At 43.0% G+C, this 23,680-nt stretch overlaps 1 protein-coding gene and 1 long non-coding RNA gene across 2 annotated transcripts in view; both read left to right on the forward strand.

Annotated features, from left to right (window-relative positions):
• The first annotated feature begins 2,475 nt into the window (after positions 1 to 2,475).
• Positions 2,476 to 23,680, forward strand: part of PLPP3 (phospholipid phosphatase 3) — an 83,309-nt gene continuing 62,104 nt past the window's right edge. The window contains exon 1 of the mRNA XM_004273800.3: positions 2,476 to 3,190. Coding sequence (XP_004273848.1) covers positions 3,052 to 3,190 — 139 coding nt within the window. The 5' untranslated portion in view covers positions 2,476 to 3,051. The remainder of the gene's footprint in view (positions 3,191 to 23,680) is intronic.
• Positions 3,202 to 8,737, forward strand: LOC117202859 (uncharacterized). The gene is made up of 2 exons (XR_004485350.2): positions 3,202 to 8,205; positions 8,522 to 8,737. It is a non-coding gene; the product is annotated as an uncharacterized LOC117202859 (long non-coding RNA).

The following is a 23,680-nucleotide window of genomic DNA, read 5'->3' on the forward strand; positions in this document are numbered from 1 at the left end:
ATTATGTAATTACTTTGAAATGACACCATTCTAAACTATCCAGTCTGTTCTGTTGCATTTTACTTGCTAACTGGACTCTTCAATTTTAGGATTTAAAGCAGAGAGGCCTTCAGATGCATCTGGGGAGGCTGTTTTATTTCCTATTACATAAAGAATGATATTGACACTATATTTATGACTAGTTCAAGTCCATTTTAATGAGTATCTGTAGTGTTCTGTTCCCTTGAAGAGTTATCCAAATGTAATCATTGTTTGCACCCAACTACATGCACCAATTAACACTATGATCTTTTTGTTATGAAAAAAATAGCCCCCAGTGCCTTGTAAATGGAAATATAAAGCTCTTATTTAAACATCCATTTATTTTCCCTTTTATTCGCTCCTGGAATAACAGATTTTTATCTTTCTTAATAAGTAGCTGAATTTAATCCAGGGAACCTTTGAAGCCAAAAAGGTTCCTAGTATTCAATCCAGTGCCAGCTGAAGTTTACCATCAGTCTTGCCCAGTAACTTTAAAGAGCCCAACAGTGACTGCTGAGTTATAATACCATTTAACTACAGTAAAAGTCTGGCTTTTAAAAATGCCTGTTCTTAAATTAATAAAAGTCATTTCACAGAGAAAGAAAAAGCGACAGGAAATGTAAAGGGAGGTGACTATAAAATTCAAATAATAGAACAGAGGACTCTACAGTGGAATATTCGTGGCTGTCAGTGGCACAGATGCCCTAGGACTTTTGAAACTCAAAGGAGGGAAAGATCAGAGTGGGCTCCTGAAGTTTCAGGGGTTTGCTCTTACTTTTCGTTTGGGATTCCAAAGATGTGGCTTGGTGACTTAGAACTTCAAGGGTGATTATCATGACAAGGAGTGTTGAGTGGGCAAAAGGGAAGACACCAGGAGCCCAGAATTCCTTTCAGAATGTCAGTAATGGTGAAATCGGTTTTGTATTGTTTCTGCTATTTTAACATGTCAAGAGAAGGTATTTCTCATGGTAAAGCCGTCTAAGGAATTTGTTCTTCTGGTTTCCCTGGCTTTGACTTGCTGCTATTTGATTGAGAATGCTGTGTCTGATCTGCCGCTAGATACTGCAGCTCCAAAACTGTCTCAGAGATTCAATTACTCTTGCTTCCAGAAGACAGCGATTTTGCCTTTCTTTGCCAGCCCAATGGTTGCTGTGCAGTCTGGACTTAAGCTTAATTCTGCAGGCGTCAGACTCTGTGCGAGGTACCTGGGAGATGCTTTGGAGCTGATAATCTGTAGAGTGGACTAGTCTTTACTAAGTATAACGCCAAATCAGACTGTGATGAGTGCCACAAGAGTGTTATAAATAAAGTGTTGAAAGTGAAGTTAATTCTGTCTAGAGATCAAGAAAGGGCTCAGAGAGAAGGTGACATTTCAGAGTACCCTAAAGCAGAGAAGAATTTTGCTAGTTAGAGAAGGGATGGATGTGCATTACAGGCAGAGGGAAAAGGAGGACGGGGTGTGGAGCGGGAAAGGACTATTGGAGAAAGGTCAAATGGCTGGTGGTGGCTGGATATAGGGTTACTGAACCCCATAACAAGTCAGGATAAAAAAAGAACATGAACAATATAACATATAAAAAAGCTACAACTATTTCTGTTTCTGGATGTACAAAAAGAGACATCTGGAAGAAATGCCTATTTATTGTACTGTGTGCCCAGTTTTCTGCTAGGCACTACAGAAGATAGAAGGAAAGGCCCTTGCCTTGGAAATGATTATAGTCTACCTGGAAGAAAAATTAATTCACATGAAATAATTAATTTAAAAGCACATGACAACCTCTAAGGCAAAGCATTAGATTGCCCCCAAAACTACCCCCCGTAGTTGTACAAGCAGGCTGGGGGCCAGCTGAACTAGCAGGGGGTTGTAGGGCTTGGGACTCGTTCACCCTGGAAACAGGAATAAAAGTCATAGTTAACACCTATATACCTGGCACTGTTCTAGGCGTTACATGGGTTAGCTATTTAAGTCTTCACAATTACTCTATTTAGGAGAAACAGTTATTATCTCCAGTTTACATATGAGGAAACCAAGGCACAGAGCCACGGCCAAGGTTCCAGTCCACAGGGTCTAGCTCCAGAGTCGTGCAGTCCTTTTCCTGTTTGTATCCTCAGAATCTACCCCAGTACCCGGTGCTGGGTGTTAAGATCTTTAAAAAAAATTTGTTTTTCTTTGAGTATTTTCGGGATAATATGATTCAAATCAAAATAAAGACTTGAAAGCCCCAAATGTGTCAGGGAGGAGAAATGCTTTTGAGCTGCACAGCCTCAACTTTTACCTGACCCAAGGCCGGCAAGAAAAAGTTTCTTTTTATTCTTTTATTTATTTATTTATTTTTCCTTTTGTGACAATTTAGTGTTTCTGAACGCTAGGGGCTCCCGGATTCTCTGGTTTGAGAGTAACTTTTCCTTTTAGGATTTTTTTTTTTTTTTGGAAAGGGGTGGGGGAAAATGTGGCCTTAATTATCCTACGTCTTCGGCTGCTTAAGGAAGGGGCTGTGCTTTCGGAATCTCTTCTGAGCCAAGTAAGGAGGTCCCTCTCTCTTTTTAAAGGACCTCTTGAAATAAAACTGCCGAAAACAAATCCAGGCGATCACAACGGCAGCTGCGGCGGCGGCAGCAGCAGCAGCAGGAGGAGGAGGAAAGTTAGAGTTGCGGCAGCGCTTCGGCGTGGCTGGGCTCCGCGCAGCTCCCATTCATTAAGCAACCAGCCGCGGAGGAGGGTGGTCGAGGGCCCGCGCTGCCCGCTCGCTGCTTTGCACACAGAAACGGGAGCCCCGCGCGTCCGGGGCAGCGCGGCGCTGCAGAAGTTTCTGCTCGGGAGTTGTCTCTCTCCCCCCTGGACTTTCGAACGATTCGGGATTGAGGCAGGAAAAGCAGAGGAGCCCCAGGGGAGCAGAAAGCACCACCGCCTGCCGTTGGAAGCGGGCAGCGGGGCCGCACTCTCCCGCCGCGCCCCGAGCAGCCTCGGCCGGGAGGCGACCCGGGCGTCTGGGTGTGTGACTGCTGTCGCGGGGCGTCTTGACCAGCGCCATGCAAAACTACAAGTACGACAAGGCGATCGTCGCGGAGAGCAAGAACGGCGGCAGCCCGGCGCTCAACAACAACCCGAGGAAGGGCGGCAGCAAGCGGGTGCTGCTCATCTGCCTGGACCTCTTCTGCCTCTTCATGGGTGAGCCCAGCCCCGTTGTCCCTCCGGCCCTCGGCGCCCGGCGCGCGTCCCAGCCCGACCGGGGCTGCGCGCCGGGCCGCGTCTCCCGGCTGCGCCGCGCAGTTCGCCCCGGGGGCCGCCCGCAGGCTTCTCGCGGAGCCTTCGCGCCGCTCCCGGCCCCCGGGTCCCCGCCCTCCCCGTTCCCGCCGCCTCCCCGGCCTGTAAAGGAGTGTCGGGAGCGCTGTAGGCTTTCGCGGGCCACTTGGACACCGAATCCTAAAAGCCGACCTCCGGTTGGAAGCCCGGCCAGAATCCCACGAAAGGCGTGGGCTCGGCCTGTTAGGATAGGGGAAATCGGTGGAACCAGGACCCGGAGCCGGCGTAGAGCTGGTTGCCTTCCAGCCAAGTAAGATGGATCTCCTGGAGCGCTGGGCTCCAGCCTGTAGAACGCTGCCTTCCCCCGGCCGAATGTAAACATCCAGCCCTTCCGCCGGGGCTGCCTGGGCCTTTTCTCATGCCGCTATCCTGAACGCCCCCCGGGGGTTGGGAGGGTGCTCTCGAGGGGCGTGATGCTGGGTACCGATCCAGCAGTCACTTTTTAGGCGCCTACTGTGTGCCAGGGAGTACTGCCTCTCCCTGACTCGGTGCAACACGGGCGAGGAGGTCCATTTCACCGATGAGGCAACTGAGGCACTGGGAAAGCTAGCCACGGTTCATGCATCGGGACCACAATTAATTGTACTCCCAGAAAGCTGAGGCTGTAGCCCGCTTCTGTTTTCCAAACTAGTTGGAAGCACAGCTGGAAGAGCAGGAGTAAACGGAATGGAGTGGGAGGGAAAGGAGGATTTATGAACTCGCCCCCGGGGCAGGGGGTGGCTATTGACAAGAATCTACAGGAGTTCCACGATTGAAGTAAGTGTAGATTTTTTTTTTAAGCGAATCATGGTGTTATGGGAAGCGTGCAGGACTTGTCATCAGGACACCACCACTCTGCCACTTGCCGGGGGTGCCGCCTAACTGCCTCTCTGGCCTCAGTTTCCTCATCAGTTGAGTGAGTGGCTTGAACTAGATGCTCTCTAAGGCCCCTTCCTGTATTAAGAACTCGGATTTGGTCCAGGAGCTGTTCTGCCAACTCTGCTAACTGAAGAAACATCTGTGTTCCCTGTTCCCCTTAAAATAGAACTCCTGCACGGAAGCTCAAGTCCCTTTGAAATGGAGTTGTCCATGCAGAGTGTGCAAACCAGAGACTTCTTGGGCTGGAGTCCAATGACCCTGTGTTCATGGCTCTGTAGCAGGATCCTTACTGAGGTCCATCTGTCCTTGGCTTGACTGTCCATAGTAAATCCTGAGAGTCAAAGAAAGAAAGGACTCTTGGAGTTTAAATATAAGAATGGCCCCCTTTAGATATGCAGAGACAGCTGAAGGTCAAATTGTGCTCTGCGGAAGGGAAGAAAGGTGACTGTAGTTCAGGTGGCAAATCCCATTCCCACCTCCTCGTATCAATTCAGCATTAAGATGTTATGTAAAGGAATTGTCACTGGGGGGCCTACCTTCCTGAAGGCCACTGGCTTCTGCACAGTGCAGGGATGAGTACTTAAAAGTCCCCTTGCCAAGCTATTGAATGTTTAAGAGACCTTCCCTGGTCCTGGGGGAGTACCAGGAACACAAACACATTGAAGCTGTTTGCTGTAAACTTGTCTGGGGCTTCCCAGTGTTCACTGATGTGTTTTGTTCCCTGGTGGTAGGGTGAATTCTTTCTAGACTGTCTGTTCCCTGTACCCTCCTACCTCCTACTTGGTGATTAGGAAAGCAGAGCTAGAACACACTTGACAGCCTTCGGACAGTTTTATTGTACTCCCCTCCTCTTTCCACTCTTCTGATTTCAGAAGGCAGTCCCACGAGATGGTGTATCTTATCAAAGGAAAAAGTGTGAAGGAATTTGCAAAAAGACACACCTATCAGCTACAGTTTAGCGGGGGACACAGAAATCCCAAGATACTGTTGTACATTGAAGGTGTTAAGTCAGGTGTATGTTTGCACATTACAGCTCTTCATCTGCCCCAACTCTCCCTGTGTCCCCTTCAAAGCTAATATTCTATACCTAGCTGTTTGTTAAGTTTACTCACTATTGCCCTCTTTGAGCAAATGATTTTTGTTTACTGAAAAAAAAAAAAGTTAATAAGATACCAGGACGTTGTATTTTACCATAAGGAGCACATAGCTATCCGCTTTAAGGTATGTGCCTTGCCATTAACATAATGTCAACCAAGTCATTTTCAATGTGTCTCCCCTATGCATAGGCCAAATTACAATCTCACTAATTTAATGCCTCTCGACCATCCTTAATAGGAAACACTGTAAGGTAAACATTTACTTGAGAAATTTATGCAGGAGAACTCTATTTGGCTTCTAAAAGAAAATTATTAACACAACATGTGATTTTAATATTCCACACATCACAGTCCTAAAAAATTGTTTCTACTTGGTTCACTTTCTGCCTGGGACTGTCAGTATGATTTAATTTTTATATAGTGTATTGATCATATGGTCTGGATTACAAGGCCCTAATATATGAAAAAGGGAGACATTTTCCTGTTTATTCTCTCACAGGAATATATACCAAGCTTCCTCGCCTTGTGTCTGGAAACGATAAAAGCTGATGTGCAATATACGTGCTGTGTAAGTGGAGATATGCAAGCGGTTCCACTTGTTTCACATACCTTTTGGGATGTTAAATTCTTGGTGAAAAAACAGGCGTCCACTCTCCTTTGAGGACCAAAGGAATCTGGTGTCAGAGAATCACCAATGGAGCTTTATGTCTCAGAAAATAGCATCTTTGCCGATTATTGCTTTTATAAACACAGTTATGAATCTTTGCATAGTAGTTTTTCTGAAATGGATTTTGTTTTCCTTTCAGTTGCATAAAAGTATGGCCTGTTCTTTTATGCACTCCTGCTCTACCAGGTTACAAGAGAGCAGCAGACAATATCCCCAGGCAAGGAGGAATGAGCATCTACTGTCTTTCTAAGCCCTGTTGGCCTCTTTTTCAGATGAATGAGCTGTTTTCCTTTTCACTTCAACTCTGATGAAGAGATTATCTCCATTTTATAGATGAGAAAACTGAGGTACACACTGAAGTCAGTTTGAGTTGATCTCTAATCCTCAGTGAGCATGACTGGAGTCCATCCCCCTTTTCTTCCCTCATCTGAAGAACCCTGGAACTCAGATCATTAGAAAATTCCAAAGCTCGGTTTGCAGAAAGTCCTGCCTCTCCACATTTTCCAGTTAGTCATTTGCACCAAAGCAGATGGATAAAGGTGGTTCAACTCTTCTGGTCAGTGATACGGTCTCGTCTCCCCAAGGTATCGTTTTGATTTGGGGTCGTTCTAACACTAAGTAATTCCCAAATTTTGAGGACGCCTTTGTACCCCGTGAGACAGTGGTTCCAAAGAAAGCACAAATGGCAGTGCACGGCTGTAGCACAAATGCAGAGATTTGGTAAATCCATGTGGAGCTTCTCTGCTCTGTCCCCTGTCTCTTCCTTGTCCCCCTCCCCAGATATCTACTGAGTGCCTCCTTCCAACCCATGCAGAGTCAGCCCTGCTGACTCTTCCAGGATGGTTGAAAACCTTTATTGTCTGGATTGGCTAGTTTCTTTTGTTTTTTGGTTTTTTTTCTCCTTAGCTCTTCCATCCCTTTCTCTTATACTTGAGATATACCATAGGGTTATAGCTGCCTTTGTGGGAGACTGTTAAAGCCAGAGTTGGTGGCCTTTTCCACTTTTAGCCCTTTTGACTTACTGTCAATTTGAGATTCTTTCTTTTCCCCTTCCTGTGCAGTTGTTTGGGCTGGCAAGCCCTGTTCATAGCATGATGCTAATGATACCATAGTTGAGGGCTTCTTCCCCGTGTAGGCAGTCATGTTTATGGAGACACCCTGCCCTAGGTGTCATGTCAACCTGGTACACATTATTTGAGGAGTGATAATTTGGGGGATGCCTCCTGTGTCAGTACTTCACCGACTCAGCTAATAAGGAGACCCATCTGGTGTGACATGCAGATTTCTCAGGCTCCTTCCCAGGAGATTCAAATTCACTAGGCTCTGGACCAGGGCCTAGGATTCTGTGTTTTATAAAAGCTTCTGGTGATTCTTATCAGGCCAATCTGAGAATCACTGTGTTGTTTAATAGCTAATGTCCTAAAGGGCAGTTGGTTTATGTAGAGGGATCGCATGTTCTGGCACGTTTTGAATTGTTAGGTTGTCCGTACTTTTCTTTCTGTTTGTGGCCAGTACACCTGTCTTTTCCAATAAAGATATTCAAGATACCTAGAGATTATCATACTAAGTGAAGTCAGACAGAGAAAGACAAATATCATATCAAATATCAAAGACAGATATCACATATCTCTCATAGGTGAAGTCTAATTTTAAAAAATGATATCAATGAACTTATTTACAAAACAGAAACAGGCTTGCCGCTATGGAAAAAAAACTTATGGTTACCAAAGGGGAAACGTGGAGGGGAGGGATAAATCAGGAGCTTGGGATAACCGTACACACACTACTGTATATAAGATAGATAAGCAACAAGGACATACTGTATAGCATAGGGAACTCAACTCAATATTCTGTGATAACCTATATGAGAAAAGAATATAAAAAAGAATGAATATAGGTATATGTGTAACCGAATCACTTTACACCTGAAACTAACACAACATTGTAAATCAACTGTACTCCAATTAAAAAAAAATATTTCAGATTGTTAGAATCCTTTCCAAAGGAAAAATTACCTCTGGGTGCTGGCCTGAAGGTCTGATTTTTAGTGCAAGGACTTGCTGGTGTCTCCTAACTGCTAAGAGACTGGGATTTTTATTTATTTGTAAACTGAGTTCTCTGTAGTGTTGTAGGCCAAGCGACCACTTTGGATAAATGAAGTGTTAACTCTATAAATATTTTCTTTTGAGAAATTGAAGTTTGTATATGAGTAAACCGTGAAATGAATGAATGCCGCTTCTAAAGAGAGCCTTTAAAAGGTCAAAGTTAGGGCTTCCCTGGTGGCGCAGTGGTTGAGAATCTGCCTGCCAGTGCAGGGGACACGGGTTCGAGCCCTGGTCTGGGAAGATCCCACATGCTGTGGAGCAACTGGGCCCGTGAGCCACAATTACTGAGCCTGCACGTCTGGAGCCTGTGCTCCGCAACAAGAGAAGCCGCGATAGTGAGAGGCCCGCACACGGCGATGAAGAGTGGCCCCTGCTTGCCACAACTAGAGAAAGCCCTCGCACAGAAACGAAAACCCAACACGGCCATAAATAAATAAATAAATAAATAAATAAATAAATAAGAAAAAAGATCAAAGTTAGCTTGGCAAAGTATTGTAGCAACAACACAAGCTTCGGATTCACCCAGGTCTGGGTTTGAATCCTGACATAAAGTCATCTACACATGTGACATGGGCAAAAATTATTTAACCTTTCAGGCCTCAGTTTCCTCATCTGTAAAATACAAAAGCAAACCTGTGACCCTCGTATATGGTGAGGCTCAGATGAAATCACAAATCTGAAAGCACTTCGAAGAGGTAAAAAGCACTAAATCATTATCAGGTATTAAGTAGCTATTATTATTCACAGTAATAGTAGCATTTTCCTTTCCTTCCCGCTGTCCTTACTCCTCGATGGTTCTATGAATTTAATATTTTGGCAGCAAAGTTGCCTGAAATATATTAGGGGAACCAGTTGTGAAGAGAATCCCAAGAAAAAACCAGACAGAGGGAACACAAATGTTTTCTATTAGCCAGAGAAAAGCAGTGGCAGGTTTGGGAAAAGTCACAGTGCAGGAACCTCAAGAGTCTTTGGTGGTTACCTTCTTCCCCTCTGGAAGGGACATGGTTATATCATCTTAAGGGAAAGACAAATACACCTTTGTCGGGGAGGGAATTTGGACAAATGGCCTATTTTAGTGTCAACTCTTATATGTGTCTTTTGAAAGCCCAGAGGAAGAAAAAATAACTAAAAAGAGCAACATGATTGAAAATAATCAAAATGCTTGTCATCCAGGGCACTCTCCATATCTCTTGAGGAAGGGAATCACTGTGGTAGTGAACATATTTATTGTTCAGGTCAACCATGTAATATAGATAGTAGATTCCTTTTAGAGAGGAGGAAACTGCGGTTCAGAGAGGTTAAGTAACTTGCACAACAGTGCCCAGCTAGTAAGTAGTCACTAAATTTTCCAGAACTCTCGTCGGCTTACCTTGCTGCCCACTTTTCAATGCAGTTAATGCAGTGAAGACTCCCTCTTTTCTATTCCATTCCATTTCATTTATTTCCATTTTTTTGAGTCCAAATATGTACAAATATGTTCTGCAGGGCCCAATAGAAATAGTTGCAGAACAGCTTGGAGTGTGCTGACTGAGCCTCTCGGTGGACGTAATAAAGAAAATTCCATCGGAGCAATTCTTTAGTGCCTAGATTCATGGATGCTTTAGAATTTGAAAGTACCTTGGGGATTTCATTATCAACAATACCAAGTCATTTTTTATCTCAGTCAGAAAAATAGGCCTCTTTCAACAGGGGACAGGTGGGAGGTCCAAGGGGGAAGCACAGGCTTTGGAGACAGATAGGTGGGAGTTTGCTTAGGGTTATTAGCTGTACGTGGTTAGGCAAGTTGTGACTGTCTCTGAGGCCTCGGTTTTCTCATTTGTAAAATGGGATAATATGTGTTGTGAAGTTGCGAGGCGATGCCTGGTATAGTGTGTGGCGCTGTGCACTCACCAGCTGCTGTTGTCATTGTCACCACGTCCTAGTCAGTGCCCTTGATTCACATAGGAAGACCTGGATGCTTGGACTGGTTAGTAATTGTCTGGTGATAGCGAAAGGGCAGGACCTAGAACCAAGGTCTTGCCTTTATACCATTTTGCTTTTCTGGTGCGTACTTGTCAGTTCGAAACTTGATTATCATTTATGAGGTAGTTCTTCAGAGAGCCCTATTCTCATTTTTCTCTTTCCTGGGTCAATTAAAAGAGGAACAAGACAAACAGGTTTAACTTTTAACCCAAACCAGAGGATGATAGTTTAGTGAGGGCAGAGACACATGGGGCAAATTTGAAGGACTAGGCAGTTTTTTTGATAGATCACTTTTCTTCCACTGGCCCTTGTTCTAGAAGGTGCTTATTACCAAAGATCACTGCTGACTGATTTGAACTTGAACAGGCACCATCTTTTTCAAATGATGTGTCCCAGGAGAGAAGAAAGAGAAGCCCACGTTTTCGAAGTGTTTGTTTTTGACTGAGGAGGAAACTGAGTCTCAGATGAAATAATTTTCTCAAGGTCATGCATGAGTTGGTGGTCCCAACATTCAAAAGAAGGCTAGGTCAGTTTCTGAAACATCCTTGTGAAACTATTCTTCCTTTAGGTCCAAGTTAAATTATAAATTATGATCTGCATTAGAATTCCCAAATTTAAACCAAACCAAACCAAACAACACACATAAGATCCAGTTGGCACCTTATGAAAGGAACTTGATGATTTCTGTGTGCTTTGAGAGTATACACTGCAATCAGAGTATTGGTGGGAAGTGTGTTTTTGAGGTTTGTCACAAATTAACAAAATTATATGCTTAGAGAGTTTTGCAGAGAAATGCAAATCAGTGTAAGCGCCTTGTCATAATAAGCAGTATGCTTTTGTTCCTGTTTATGTATCCCTAAAGCACATAATACACATGATTATATTGACACGAAGGAAGCTGTTCTCACTGATGGTTTCTTTATCTCTGGCCCCCAAATTAGCATCAATCAGTATAATTTCTAGAGAGCCTATTTAATTAAGTCTATGTTTGTACCTGTCTTTCAGGTATGTCTTGTCTTCTGCAGTTGTTTCTTGAGCATCTACTATGTGCAACACCCCTTAGTCCCTTCTTCCCCTGGGGTGGGGTTCCTTGTGCTTTATGAATTCCCACGTTGGGAAAGGGTAACAGACTTTTGGGTAATTTTACACACTTAGTGCTGCTGATTTGGGCATGGGAAGGGAGGGGCTATAGCTGCACAGTGAAAAGCAATGAGTTTGCCTGAGGGCTTGGAGCTGGGTCTTGTTAGAGAAATAATAGCCTTCATTACATGGAGTGGGAAAGGGTATTGCAGCAGAGGGAGCAACGGATGCTGAGACTTAGAAACAAGAACGTTTTTGGGAAGGGTGGGTGGTTGGAGGCTGGAGTGTAAGTGCTGTGTATTTGCATTGAGTTGGTGGGGAAAGAGAATGTTGGGGATGAGGCTGGAGAGATAGTTAGGAGCCAGATTAAAAAGGGGAGCTATAAATGGCAGGCCGCTAAGGGACTTGAACTTTAATTTGGAGGACCAGCGAATGAGGTTGTATTTTCGTTTTCATTTTTCTTTTTATTATGGAAAATTTCATACAGAAACCAAACACAGTATATACCTAGGAGTGGAATTGCTGGGTCATATGGTAACTCCATGTTTAACTTTCTAAGGACCTGCCAAACTGTTTTTCCATAGCAGCTGCACCATTTTAGAAGTACCCTAAGGTTAGTTAAAATGTGTAAGGAAAAAAAAAATTACCAAAGTTTTACAGGCAGTGTTTGACATTAACATAGTCATGAGCAGTTTTTAAGAGGGGATTAATTTAATCTGATTTGTGTTTGAGGGGAGGGAAATTGGAGGCCAAGGAGGGAGATCATTTGGGAGGCAGATTAGAAATGAACCTGAGGTACAGGGGACAGAGAGGAGAAGGATGGGTGACAAGGAGATTAAAAGAGATTGGGGGGGTGAGGGGGATGGTGGTGGTGGTGGGGTTCCTGATCTCCTGGTTGGGAGCCTCTGAACCATGGTGATGCCTCTCTCTCCACGAACACTTTAAAGGCAGTGTTTGTAGAGACCTATGAAGCCTGTATTATAGGATTAGTAAATGCTTCTTTGTGTTCATAGCCTTATTAGAAAGATGAGGCTCTAAGTTTTTTATATACATAATTTATTTAATTAATATATATTTTGCTCTGGAATTTTTAAATTTCTCAAAGCCCCTTAAAATAAATGGGCCATTGGAAATCCTCTTGGTTTAGAGAAACGGTTTTCCTTGAGTTATAATGGTATTTTTAAAACAGTTTTGCTGAGATCTAATTTATGTACCATAACATTGATTCACTTAAAGTGTTCAATTCACTGGCTTTTAGTATATTCACAGAGTTGAGCAACCATCACCACAATCAATTTTAGAACATTTTTATCACTGCAGCAACAAAAAAACTGTACCCATTAACTGTCACTCCACATTTACCCTCCTCCTCCCCCCATCCCATGGCAACTACCGGTCCACTTTCTGTTTCTTTGCCTTTCACTCAGCATAATATTTTCAAGGTTCATCCGTATCGTAGCATGTATGTTCAGCATGTGTGTTCAGCAGGTATTAGTACTTCATCTACTTTTTTTTTTAACATCTTTATTGGAGTATAATTGCTTTACAATGGTGTGTTAGTTTCTGCTGTATAACAAAGTGAATCAGCTATACGTGTACATATGTCCCCATATCCCCTGCCTCTTGCGTCTCCCTCCCACCCTCCCTATCCCACCCCTCTAGGTGGTCACAAAGCACCGAGCTGATCTCCCTGCGCTATTGGACATAGATTTTCAATTCTCATGGTTATATTTACCTAGGAGTGGAAATGCAGGACGATATGGTTCCTGTGCTTGACTTTTTGAGGAACTGCCAAACTATTTTCCATAGTGCCTACACCATTTTGGAAGTATCGTAAGATTAATTAAAATATGTATGGAAAAAATACAAAAGGTTTACCGAAGACCTTTGGCATTAACATATTCATGAAACCACTCTAGTGCTGCTTTGTTTGTCAGAGAATATTTCACAAAGAAACAGAGTTTTCAGTCAGTTTAGCAGTGTCAGTGGGTTTACGATGAGTGAGCAGAGAACAATAAAGCTGCCTGAGGAATAGATGCTGGGTGGTCAGCTAGACCCCCTCACCCGCTGAGTAACGTACTTCCACAAACCAGGGTGTGTGACAAGCAGATTCCTGCTTCAGCAAAATGAAAAGCAGCCTTAGATCTTCAGAGTACCCTGAAAACAGTTAAAAGTACAAATATTAAAAATCTCTATTCCTTGGATTCACTTTACAATATTTTTAAGACCATGAAATAGAACTGTAGTTCCTGATAAGGTTAATTTTTTTTTTTTTCCCCATCCCCTTTCCCCCCTGGAGATGTGGCTGTTATACATGATTATCATCTCAAAAACTAAAATTACTGTGCATCTTTTAGATTCATGTGTGGGATGCTGGGTGATATTAAAGGGTATAAGACACAAACACAGATCTTTAGAAACTGGTTGGAGTGTCAAGTTGAAAATTACAGTGAAGATGAAGCTATAAGTGCGTGAAAAATGAAACCACATAGAATACAAGAAGGTGAGGAAAAGGCACTCAACCTTTATTATTAGGAGTTTTAGTTGATATCTCACTTAATCTTTCCAATAACAAAATAAGGTAGATGTCAATAACCGGTTTTGCAACTCAGAGAGGGTAAATGATTTGCTCAAGTTCACACAGCTAATATGTGTTAGGCCTGGGATTTGGACTCAAGCAAGCCTGACTAAATAATGACAATTGCTGACATTTATTGAGTGCAAGTATGTACCTCTCACTGGGCAAAGCAGTGTGCATGCGTTCTCTTATTTAATTCTCCCAGTGAGCCTATGAAGTCTTCATTACTATTATCTCCATTGACAGAACTGAGGTTCAGAGATGTTAAAAAATAACTCACCAGAAGTTACACAGCAGGTGAGTTTGAGTTGGGGTCAGACCTGAAAAGTCTGTCTCATGAGGCCATTTTTTTTTTTAACATCTTTATTGGAGTATAATTGCTTTACAATGTTGTGTTAGTTTCTGCTGTATAACAAAGTGAATCAGTTATATGTATACATATATCCCCATATCCCCACCCTCTTGCTTTGAGGCCTGAAGCCCAAGTTTTCCCCACTATTCCCTGCCAGCTTTCACATCAGCAACGCGTGATGAATTGTCCAAAATGAGTTAGACTCATGATTCTCACCCTGGGTTCTCTGGACCTGCCAAGGTCTGTTAGGGCAATCACAGGGCATCTCGTGCTCTTTTTAGGACTTCAAAAATACCTAACACGTCCTGTACGTTTTTCAATGATTAACTTGCCTAGACTAACTGAGAACAGCAGCCTCTGCCTGGACTGGTCACAGCACTGGCGTTCTGTGCTTGTGATCTGAATGTGGAGTGACACTGGCAGATCACTCTGGTCTCGCTGGTTATTTCCACTCATCAGGGGATGTGATTGACACTTCCCATGCTTTGATTAACAGAAGTGGAGAAATGATTTAAATATAGTTTACCTGGTAAATAAAGACATCTTATAGATGTCACAGAGGGTCGAGAAGGAACTGCAAGGCATCTTTGATGGTGAAAAGGTTGGGCAGTCTAGAATGGACAAGCAGCTCTGGATTTAGGGCAGAGGAAGCCCGCTGGATCCTAGGAAGGCTTCTTAAAGGAAGGAGAGACTTGAACAAGGCCTTTGTCACTCATATCAGGGAGCAGGAATGGGTCTCTCTGTTAGTGACCCTGTTTGTCCCGTGGGCTCTGTCTGCTGTCTTGGTGGTTTGGTGTAACCTTTGGGTCACACTGAGAAATTGTGAGCTTCTCTGGTTAGTGGCTGTGGATGCGGCATCTTCATTAAATGCAGTAAATAGAACTTCCCCCAGTAGCCTCTTCCCCACAAATGACCCACATTGTTGTAAAGTTAGCAACCACTGACAGGAAGTGGCAGGAGTGCTTCCAGCCACACAGTGGGTTTCATTAGACACTGGCCCAAAGTAGCTGTTTTGGTCATTTTGGCTTTCGTAGGCTTCTAGGGAGGAATGGCCTAATACATTCTTTCTCATCCTTGCATGTGTCCTGCTGTCATCTTCGCCTTAGTGGATATTTTGATTAAATGCCTAGTGTCTTCTTTTGAAGCAGCCATATGTTTCGCAATCAAAGGGAGGAACTTCTGGCAGGCTGAGATTTAAGAATATTTCCAAAGGTGTCACCAACTTACAGTAGTCCTCCCTTATCTGCTGTTGCCCTTTCCATGTTCTCAGTTACCCTCAGTCCAAACATATTAAATGGAAAATTCCAGAAATAAACAATTCATAAGTTTTAACTTGCATGCCGTCTGAGTAGCGTGATCAAATCTCTCGCTAGGATCCCCAACTGGTGACATGGTCAGCTACTGACATCCAACCATCCACGTTGTTATGACTTGATGATCCAGGATCACCCGATGCATATGGTCCTTCTTCTGACGTATCATCAGAAGGTCAGTAGTAGCCTAACGCTGTGTCACAATACCTACGTCATTACTTCACTTTATCTCATCATGTAGGCATTTTATCATCTTGCATCATCACAAGAAGAAGGGAGACTACAGTACAAGCAGATATTTTGAGAGACAACATTCACATAACTTTTATTACAGTATATTATCGTAATTCTATTTTATTAGTCATTGTTGTTAATCTCTTCCTGTGCCTAATTTAAATTAAACTTTATCATAACGATGTATGTACAGGAAAATTCATGGTACGTATAGGGTTCGGTACTGCCCACAGTTTCAGGCATCCACCGGAGCTCTTGTAAGTATCCCCTGAAAATAAGTGGGGGGCTATTATACTTGAATCTTTTGTATAGCAGTTTTCTCATTTAAATCTGTCTGGAAAGAGTGGCTCCAATGCCCTGGCAGGAGGGATGATGGGTCCCACTCACTCTAGTAAACCTTTGCTTTGGACGGTCTATACTGTAGGCATTGTGTGAATGTAGAATTCTCTGGGGCTGGCTGGGAAATTAAAGTATACTTCTTGAGTCAGAGTATTCAAAATACAGGGCTTTCAATCCCAGGGGAAAATAAGCCCTCTTGATTTTAGGGTTTAATTTTCCAAAGGCCACTGATGGAGTTGAAGACCCTTTAATTATAATTTTGCTTTAAATTGGATGTTTGTGGTTGTGTTGACCTCAGCTGTGAAATCCAAACATTTATTATTAATTAATAATCCCTTTCATTGAACAGTTCTACCAAATGATACCATATGCATCTGAGAATTTGAATGTAAATATTCTTCTTGCCTCAATTCATTTTTCTCATTCTAGCTCTTTCTTCAGCTCCCCAGCCCTTAAAAGCCCGCAAAACAAAACACTCAAACCACCCTACCCAGGACATCATTCTCCAAGTGTCAACAGGAAAAAGTCCGGGAAAGGAACATCTTTGAACCCTTGCACTAGAGTCAGGCACATTCACGCATCTCATCAAAGCCTACAACAGTGGAGGGGAGATATCGCTGTAACTGATTTTACAGATGTGGCAGTTGCCCTTGGGAAAGGTCGAGGAACTTGCTGGGGATCCTGCATCTGGAAAATGGTGGAATGCCTGGGACAAGAACCAGCCAGCACCTATGTCTCCTCTTTCCTCCCACAGTGAAGACTCGCATTGAAATTTGCACTGACTGCTATTTTCAATAATAGGCATATGAAGCGAGCAAGCCAGCCAGAAAATTTTAAAATGAAATGACTAGACCTTGTAAAGTGTTCAAGTGTGATTTGGGGGTTAAAGCCTTTTGCCCCTTTTAGTATTGCCTGTTTCTTTGTAAATTCCTAGAGGATAGATATTAGACTCAAAACGTCTGGGCTGGAAGGGGGAAGGGCATGAACTTTGCTGTACATCTCTGGCAGGCAATCATGCAAGGGGTTTGTTAACTGGCTTGAATTTCACAACAACCTATGGAGGAGGAGGGGGTTAGAGTTCATTTCAGTTTTCTCAGAACCTGGTCGGCTCTGCCTGTCTCAACTCTTTTTGGTGGGTGGCGTAACACATTGTATTAATAATTCAGCTACTTCATCACTCGCAGAGACTGTTTACTAAGATTCCAGGGGAACTGCTTTGCTAGAATCTATTTGGAGCTGGTAGCTTGGACCATGCATCCACTTTGATTGAAAATATGCTCACAGAGCATCCCAACTCCAATTCTGTAGAGCCTGAGAAGAAAAGGGCAGAAAACCGCGGCAGGGGACTACTTTGCCGATTTCGTACAGAAATGGAATGACTGGGGGATAGTGACTTCGGATTTGTATTGTTAATTCTTCCTATGGGTTTTCTCCAAAGGAGTTAAAAGGGCAGGGAAATGCAACAATTTGAGTGAAGCAGCCTACACTTGGGTTAGAGGCTCTGTGTATTTCCCAGGCTATTGCAGGACTCCTATTCAGCTGGGATTTGAATGGGAGTGTGATTTGCATGAGAGCAAGTGTATAAAGTAGGTCTTTTTTTCCCTTTCCTCAAAGAAGTTTTGTGGCATTTCTTTTTCTGACAGAGTTGGCATGAAGCTTTGACAAACACAGACCGATGGAAAAGTTAAACAGGCCTGAGAGCAAGCGCATTTTGTCCAGATCCTTCACACTTAGAATGCAGAACAGCTGGCAGGAGGCAGCTTAGATCACAGGAGTCATGGCAAGCGCTGTTCCTCCACTGTGGACTGGTGATGAATGGGAAATGCTCACAGAAGCAAGGGGAAAATGGATGATTGCCTATTTATCATTCTCTGTGGTCGGGGGAACTACAGATGAGAACAGTCCTGGGACTCAGCTGTCCATCTTATCTGTCCTTCGGTATTTATTGAGATAAATACAAAGAGATAACAAAGAAATACTAGAGGCAGATCCTGCCCTCAAAGTGTAGGAAAGAAGATGAGAAGATAGACACACATTCATTCCTGGAGAAAACATGGCCAGGTGTCTTGAGCTGATCATTAAATGAAATTTTAAGAAGTCTTCGAAAGTTTAAGAGGCAGCTCCACACTGATCCTGGGCTGTGTTCCCAACTTTGCTGTATTAGCTGGGTGATCCCTGGCATATCACTGCCACTTCAGGAATGGTAAAATGGAGATGATGATTCATTCCCTGCCTGCCTCATGGAGCTATTGAGACCAAGGGTATGGTATCACATATACATAGGAAAATGCTTTGAAACTGTGAAGTCATATTTGTACAATGTATATATATATATATATAGAGAGAGAGAGAGAGAGAGAGAGAGGGAGAGAGAGAGGGAGAGTGTCTTCTGAATCTGCTCTCCTCCATTCTCCCTATTTCTATCCCACTTTAAGTGCATGCTGTCATACACCTAGATCTGAAAACATTCCTTTACAGATCTTATTTTTAGGGGGATAGTGTCCCCCCGTATATTATTTATGCATTAACTATACAGGAATTGTTTCTCAAAACTGTAATTCGGATCACATAGGCCCTTCGCTTCATGATTTTTATGACCTCTCGTGGACTACAGAATAAAACTTATTAGTATATTTGAGACCCTTCAGAATCTGGCCCCAACCAACCCTTTCTGCTCCCCATTCCCTTCCCATCCCCCTCCACTTCCCCCCTTTATGCCCTTGTCCCAGACATCTCCATTCTGTGGCTCTTCCAGGAACTTTCCCACCAAATCATTTCTCTTTGCTTGATACGTGTTACTCACCTCTTAGAATCAATTCAAGTGCCACCTCCTCTGTGAAGACTTTTCTGATTTGCTCTGGGCAGAGTTAGCCCCTCTCTGGGCTATCATAGCACTTTGTATTGACCTTTCTTGTGTCAAATTTTTTGGCTTGTTTTATGGTTTTGTACAGTTCCATCTTAATAGATTATGATTCCCTTGTATATAACAGGTGCTTGAAAATTTTTATTAAAGTCAAGACATTGAAGAAAATGTCAATAAAACATTATTTTAGTAAATATAGACAAGAAGCAAAAAGAAAAATAAAATTTTGTTGCTTATCCTACCATAGTCCTAAGGTAGCCATGGGCACAGTATCTCTTCTTTCTATAAATGGCTGAATTATTATTAAGTATAATTATAAAGCTAAACACTGGATGCTTAAGACATACTTCCTGCCAATCAGTGTGATGGAATGGAAAAAAGCCTTCGCTTTCTAGAGTTTATAACAGCCCATAATAAAGTATTAACTAACCTGAGAGATGGGGAGTATGTAGCTAATTAAAGGCAGCTAGATATTTTAAGTTCGATTTTGCATTTCATGCAGTGTTTTGAACTTGATCAACAGACTGAATTTGTACTAACCATAATAGCTTCCATTAAAAAAAAAAAATTGAACTTACCCTAAAAGCCAGGGCTGTATTTTAGGATGAGTGGTTTTTCTCATCCTAGTCGTGCCTTAAGGGGAGGCTCTGAATGAGGAGAGCAGACGCCTCCTGTTGGGGAAAGATGCCCAAGCGGAGAGTTACGAAATCTAGGTTTATGTCTTAACTTTCTTATTAACTTACTGGGTCACTTTAGCCAAGTAACTTTTCCTCTCTGTGACACTGTTATCTCATCTGTGAAATGGGACAGTTAAATCTTCCAGCATGGAGAATTCTCTTGTTCTTTTGTCCAACTCGGCATTTCCTCTGAAATCTCTACCTCCGTTCCTTAAAATATTTTAAAGTTCACATTGAAGGAGGAAGGGAAGGATTTTCTCCTTTCAAATCTTTTCTGTTTGATCATATTGCTGTACTTTTTCTTAATTCTGTCCCTTCAAAAGTATTTGGTTCATAGCTTTTACCATTGGAAAAACTTAAAAACAATCCCCTTGTATACTAGGACACTGCACATTTGTATGTTTACCTTTTTAGGTATTAATCTGGGTTAATCTTGCTTTTCATAATTTTGAGAGGGCTGAGATTGTAGTACCAAAATGTCTGCTTCAGAAGAGAAAGGAACTAACAGTACGGAGCACCTAATGTGTTTTATTCGATCCCTGTGATATCCTTGTGGAATGGGTGGATTACTCCAATTTTATAAATGATAAAACTGAGGCATGAAGAGGTTCGTTACTAGGAATTAACCCCAGATCTGTGTATCTTATTTCAAAACTCAGGCTTCAAGACCATTTAATCAATCTTCCCACTTTCACCGACACCTGGGGCAGTCCCTCTAAACCATCTTTTCTTGGTTAGTGTCAAACCTCTGCTTAATAATTTCAGTGATGGTAAATTTTATAGCAGTTCTAATTGTTCAGAATATTATGTTAATATAAAATCTACCTTTCTATATATTTAACCGAGCATTGGCTATGTTTGGTACTCTGCTGGTAAGTTGTTATTAACATTAATAATCATATCAATCAGTTTCATAATTAAAAGCTCCTGAATAAGTGGGGGTGATACGTCACTTCAGGCAATATTCGTTGAGCACCTTTCACGTACCAAGTACTGTGCTTGCTGTTGGGGTCTAATGATGAACTGGATGTAGTTCTTCTAGGGTCTTCTGGAGGAGGCACTGGTCAGATGCAGCTCTAGAAATACAACACAGACACGGTACAGAGGTAACAGGATCGAACTGGGGGGCCTGGGGACAGTCTCGTCACAGCTGTTTGGATGGGCAACTCAGGAGAATGCTCTTAGGCACCATTGTCAAAGAAGGCATTACACTGAAGACCTTTCTTGAGCAGAGTGGTTCCCATGCCTCAGCTCTAACCATTGGTACAATGACCACCCTTTAGAATAACCTTAGAATGCAGGAGTGGAGGGGCCTAAGCATCAGTCGTTTTCCCCTGCCCACTCCCATTGAATAGATGGGAAAACTAGGCTCAGAGAAGCTCAGTCTCTTAGAAAATGAGTAAAATCCAGAGCAAATAAAACCCTTACCTTGTGCAGGTTCAAGTTTAAATCCAACATATGCCATATTTTAAAGCATCCCTTTATGCCGTGGATTTGGTTATTATGCAAATCAGATAATGACCCCATGTGTCATAAAGGCTTTTAAACCTTCACGTAACATCCCAAAGCACAGCAATATACTCTTACAGTAAAAAAAAATTCCAAAAATATGATTATGTTAAAAGTGGGTAACCCTCCCACCCTCCCTCCAAATTCCACTCCCCAGAGGCAGCTGCCGCTAACAACTGTAGTTCCTGCCAGCCTTACTTTGAATACACAGGTCTTCTGATTGGCATCCACCTTCATCCGTATTGGTTGTTTCCTGGACACACCCCACAGATGTCTGCCTTCTGGCTCTGGCTCATGCCTTTGCTCTTCAGAGCACCCTCCCCTTCTTCTCTGCCTATGGGAAAGAGTATTCATCTCTAGTCTGGTTCCTGCTCATCCTGTACCCTCACTACCCCAACCTTGGGGAACTTTCACCTCCTCATTTCAAGTCCTTCCAGCTGTGACACTAGGTAGCGACCTTCAATCACTTACTTTCTGTTGGGTTAACTTTCCTTCCCTAAATAATGGGGCAGTTGAGTTAGATGATCTTTAAGCTCTGCTGAGGTCATCAAATATAAAAGACTCCACACTTAGGACATTGCTTCACGGTTAGATGTCTTGATCCGTGTTGAATTGCTGAATCCTGTACAGGGTTGCGACATAAGAGGAGAGATAAAGAGATTCACCCTAAGAAGTTCCCACAGTTTAATCTCAAGAGTTAGAAAGTTTTAAACTTTCAGAGGCGATATGGCACAATGGAAAGAGGATGTGTCCTGGGGGACAGTTCTGGACTCAAATCCTGGCTCCACCATTTGCTAGCTTACAACCCGAGGCCAGGGTTGTAACCTTTCTGAACTTCAGTTTCCTCATCTGTAAACGAAGGACAACAGTTCCTATCTGACAGAGTGTCCCAAGATTGGGAGATACAGACAGTAGGCTCTTCCACATTAATCTCTACCCTACTCTCTAAAACCTTTTTATTTAGAAACTTTTCTGTCACAGTTGGCAAGCTTCACGAGGAATAAGAGAGAGTGCTACCTGGATTGATAGGATGTGCAGTGTACACGGTATGGATTAGATGCAGTTTACCTGATCTGCCAAAAGTAACTTTGGAGTCCTTCCAGGGAATCATCGAGTAGCTGTACAGATGTAGCTACCTTTCTGTCTGCGCTTGCTAAAGGAAGGTGTTTTCCAATTTGGAGAGAACGTGTTGGAAATTTGTCTTTAATGCATTCCAGTGTTCTGAGGCAAAACTTGCCCAAGAGATTGAGCAGAGCCTATGAACCAATATCATTTAAAGTTCATTAAAACGATCGTCTTAATTGAATACAATGGAACAAGAAGTTCTCAGTCTTCTGGTAGCAATTAAAGACTAAAGAGTCAATTCGCAGTTGTTTTTGCAACTCTTAAAATAATACTTTCTCTGCCCCGCCTCTCATGAAAAGAGTTTTTAGCTATAGACATACCCTCGCATTGAGGATTTTGAAAGCTGTGAGGACCACAAACCTGCTGGCAAAGGCTTCTGCTGCCAAGGCGTCAGAGTTCTCAAAAGCAAGATGGTTCAAGCTCAGGATGCGCCGATTTGGAAATAGAGTCCAAACAAAGGGCCTTTTGAAGCAGGGAACTGGGCTTTGGCTTCTGCACAGAGCAGTGTGGGATTGGAAAAGCGCCCTAGGACTCGCTGAGGAGAAGAGGCACTATGAGACCGATGGGAGGAAGTATAAAGTTTCTCCATACAGTGAGACTTTCTTTCCAAAGCCTCGAAAGTTGGTTTCGGAAGCTGTCATCTTTCCTCGGTCTGCTTCATCGGCATGCCTCTAAGATGTGGGCTTAACGACATGGTATGTCTTTGAGCAGAAAAGGAAAATGAGCCTCCAAGGTACATGGGGACGTTCCCATTCTAGCAAGATGCCTGACCTGAAGACCAGTGGTTTTCTTTCAAGACCCAAAGCAACCACATTCATGAATTCATTCATTCACTCACTTAATTGCAATATTTACTGATCACCTGCTACGTGCTAGCTTGATGGAGGTATAAAGTTAAACAGCACAATTCCCGCTCAAGGAGCTCAACATTTAGTTAACCAAAACTTGAAGTACTTCCCAATGTGTTCACGCACACATGACTTTCCTCCATCACGCACACAGGATTTTACATTTGACCTTCCCTGCAGTGAAACTTCGAATACTCACCTTTACAGGTATTCTAAACAGCAGCACACTGACAACAGAAGGAGTCCAGTTCAGGTAGAGAAGGGCTGTAAGCACGGGGGAAGGCTCAGTGATGGAACTTAAGGAAGAGAAAATAATTTAAATTCTGATGGATTCTATTCTTCGTGGTTTTTTTTTTTTTTCCTGTTCTTTTCCTGTTCCTTTTTCTTTTTTCTGGCCATGCGGCTTGTGGGATCTTAGTTCCTGACCTGGGATTGAACCTGGGCCCTGGCAGTGAACCGAGTCATAACCACTGGACCACCAGGGAATTCCCAGTTCTTCATTTTGATATATCTAAACTTCACCTATTAAGCACAAACTTCCGTGACCAGAAAAGACCCACTTCCTGTCAAAGGCTTGGTGAGACAGAGGGAGGGGAGTGGAAACACAAGAGTAGGAACAACAGAAGGAAAAGGGTGGGTTTGGCAGGACCACGGGCAAGAGAACTTACGCTGGAGAGCCTGGGAGCTGGAACCCGTCGCCATAGAAGAAGCGCGGTGGCTTTGGGTTGTACATTTGGAAAACTGATTT

Source organism: Orcinus orca, chromosome 1 (genome assembly GCF_937001465.1).
Source record: "Orcinus orca chromosome 1, mOrcOrc1.1, whole genome shotgun sequence".
Classification (NCBI taxonomy): Eukaryota; Metazoa; Chordata; class Mammalia; order Artiodactyla; family Delphinidae; genus Orcinus; species Orcinus orca.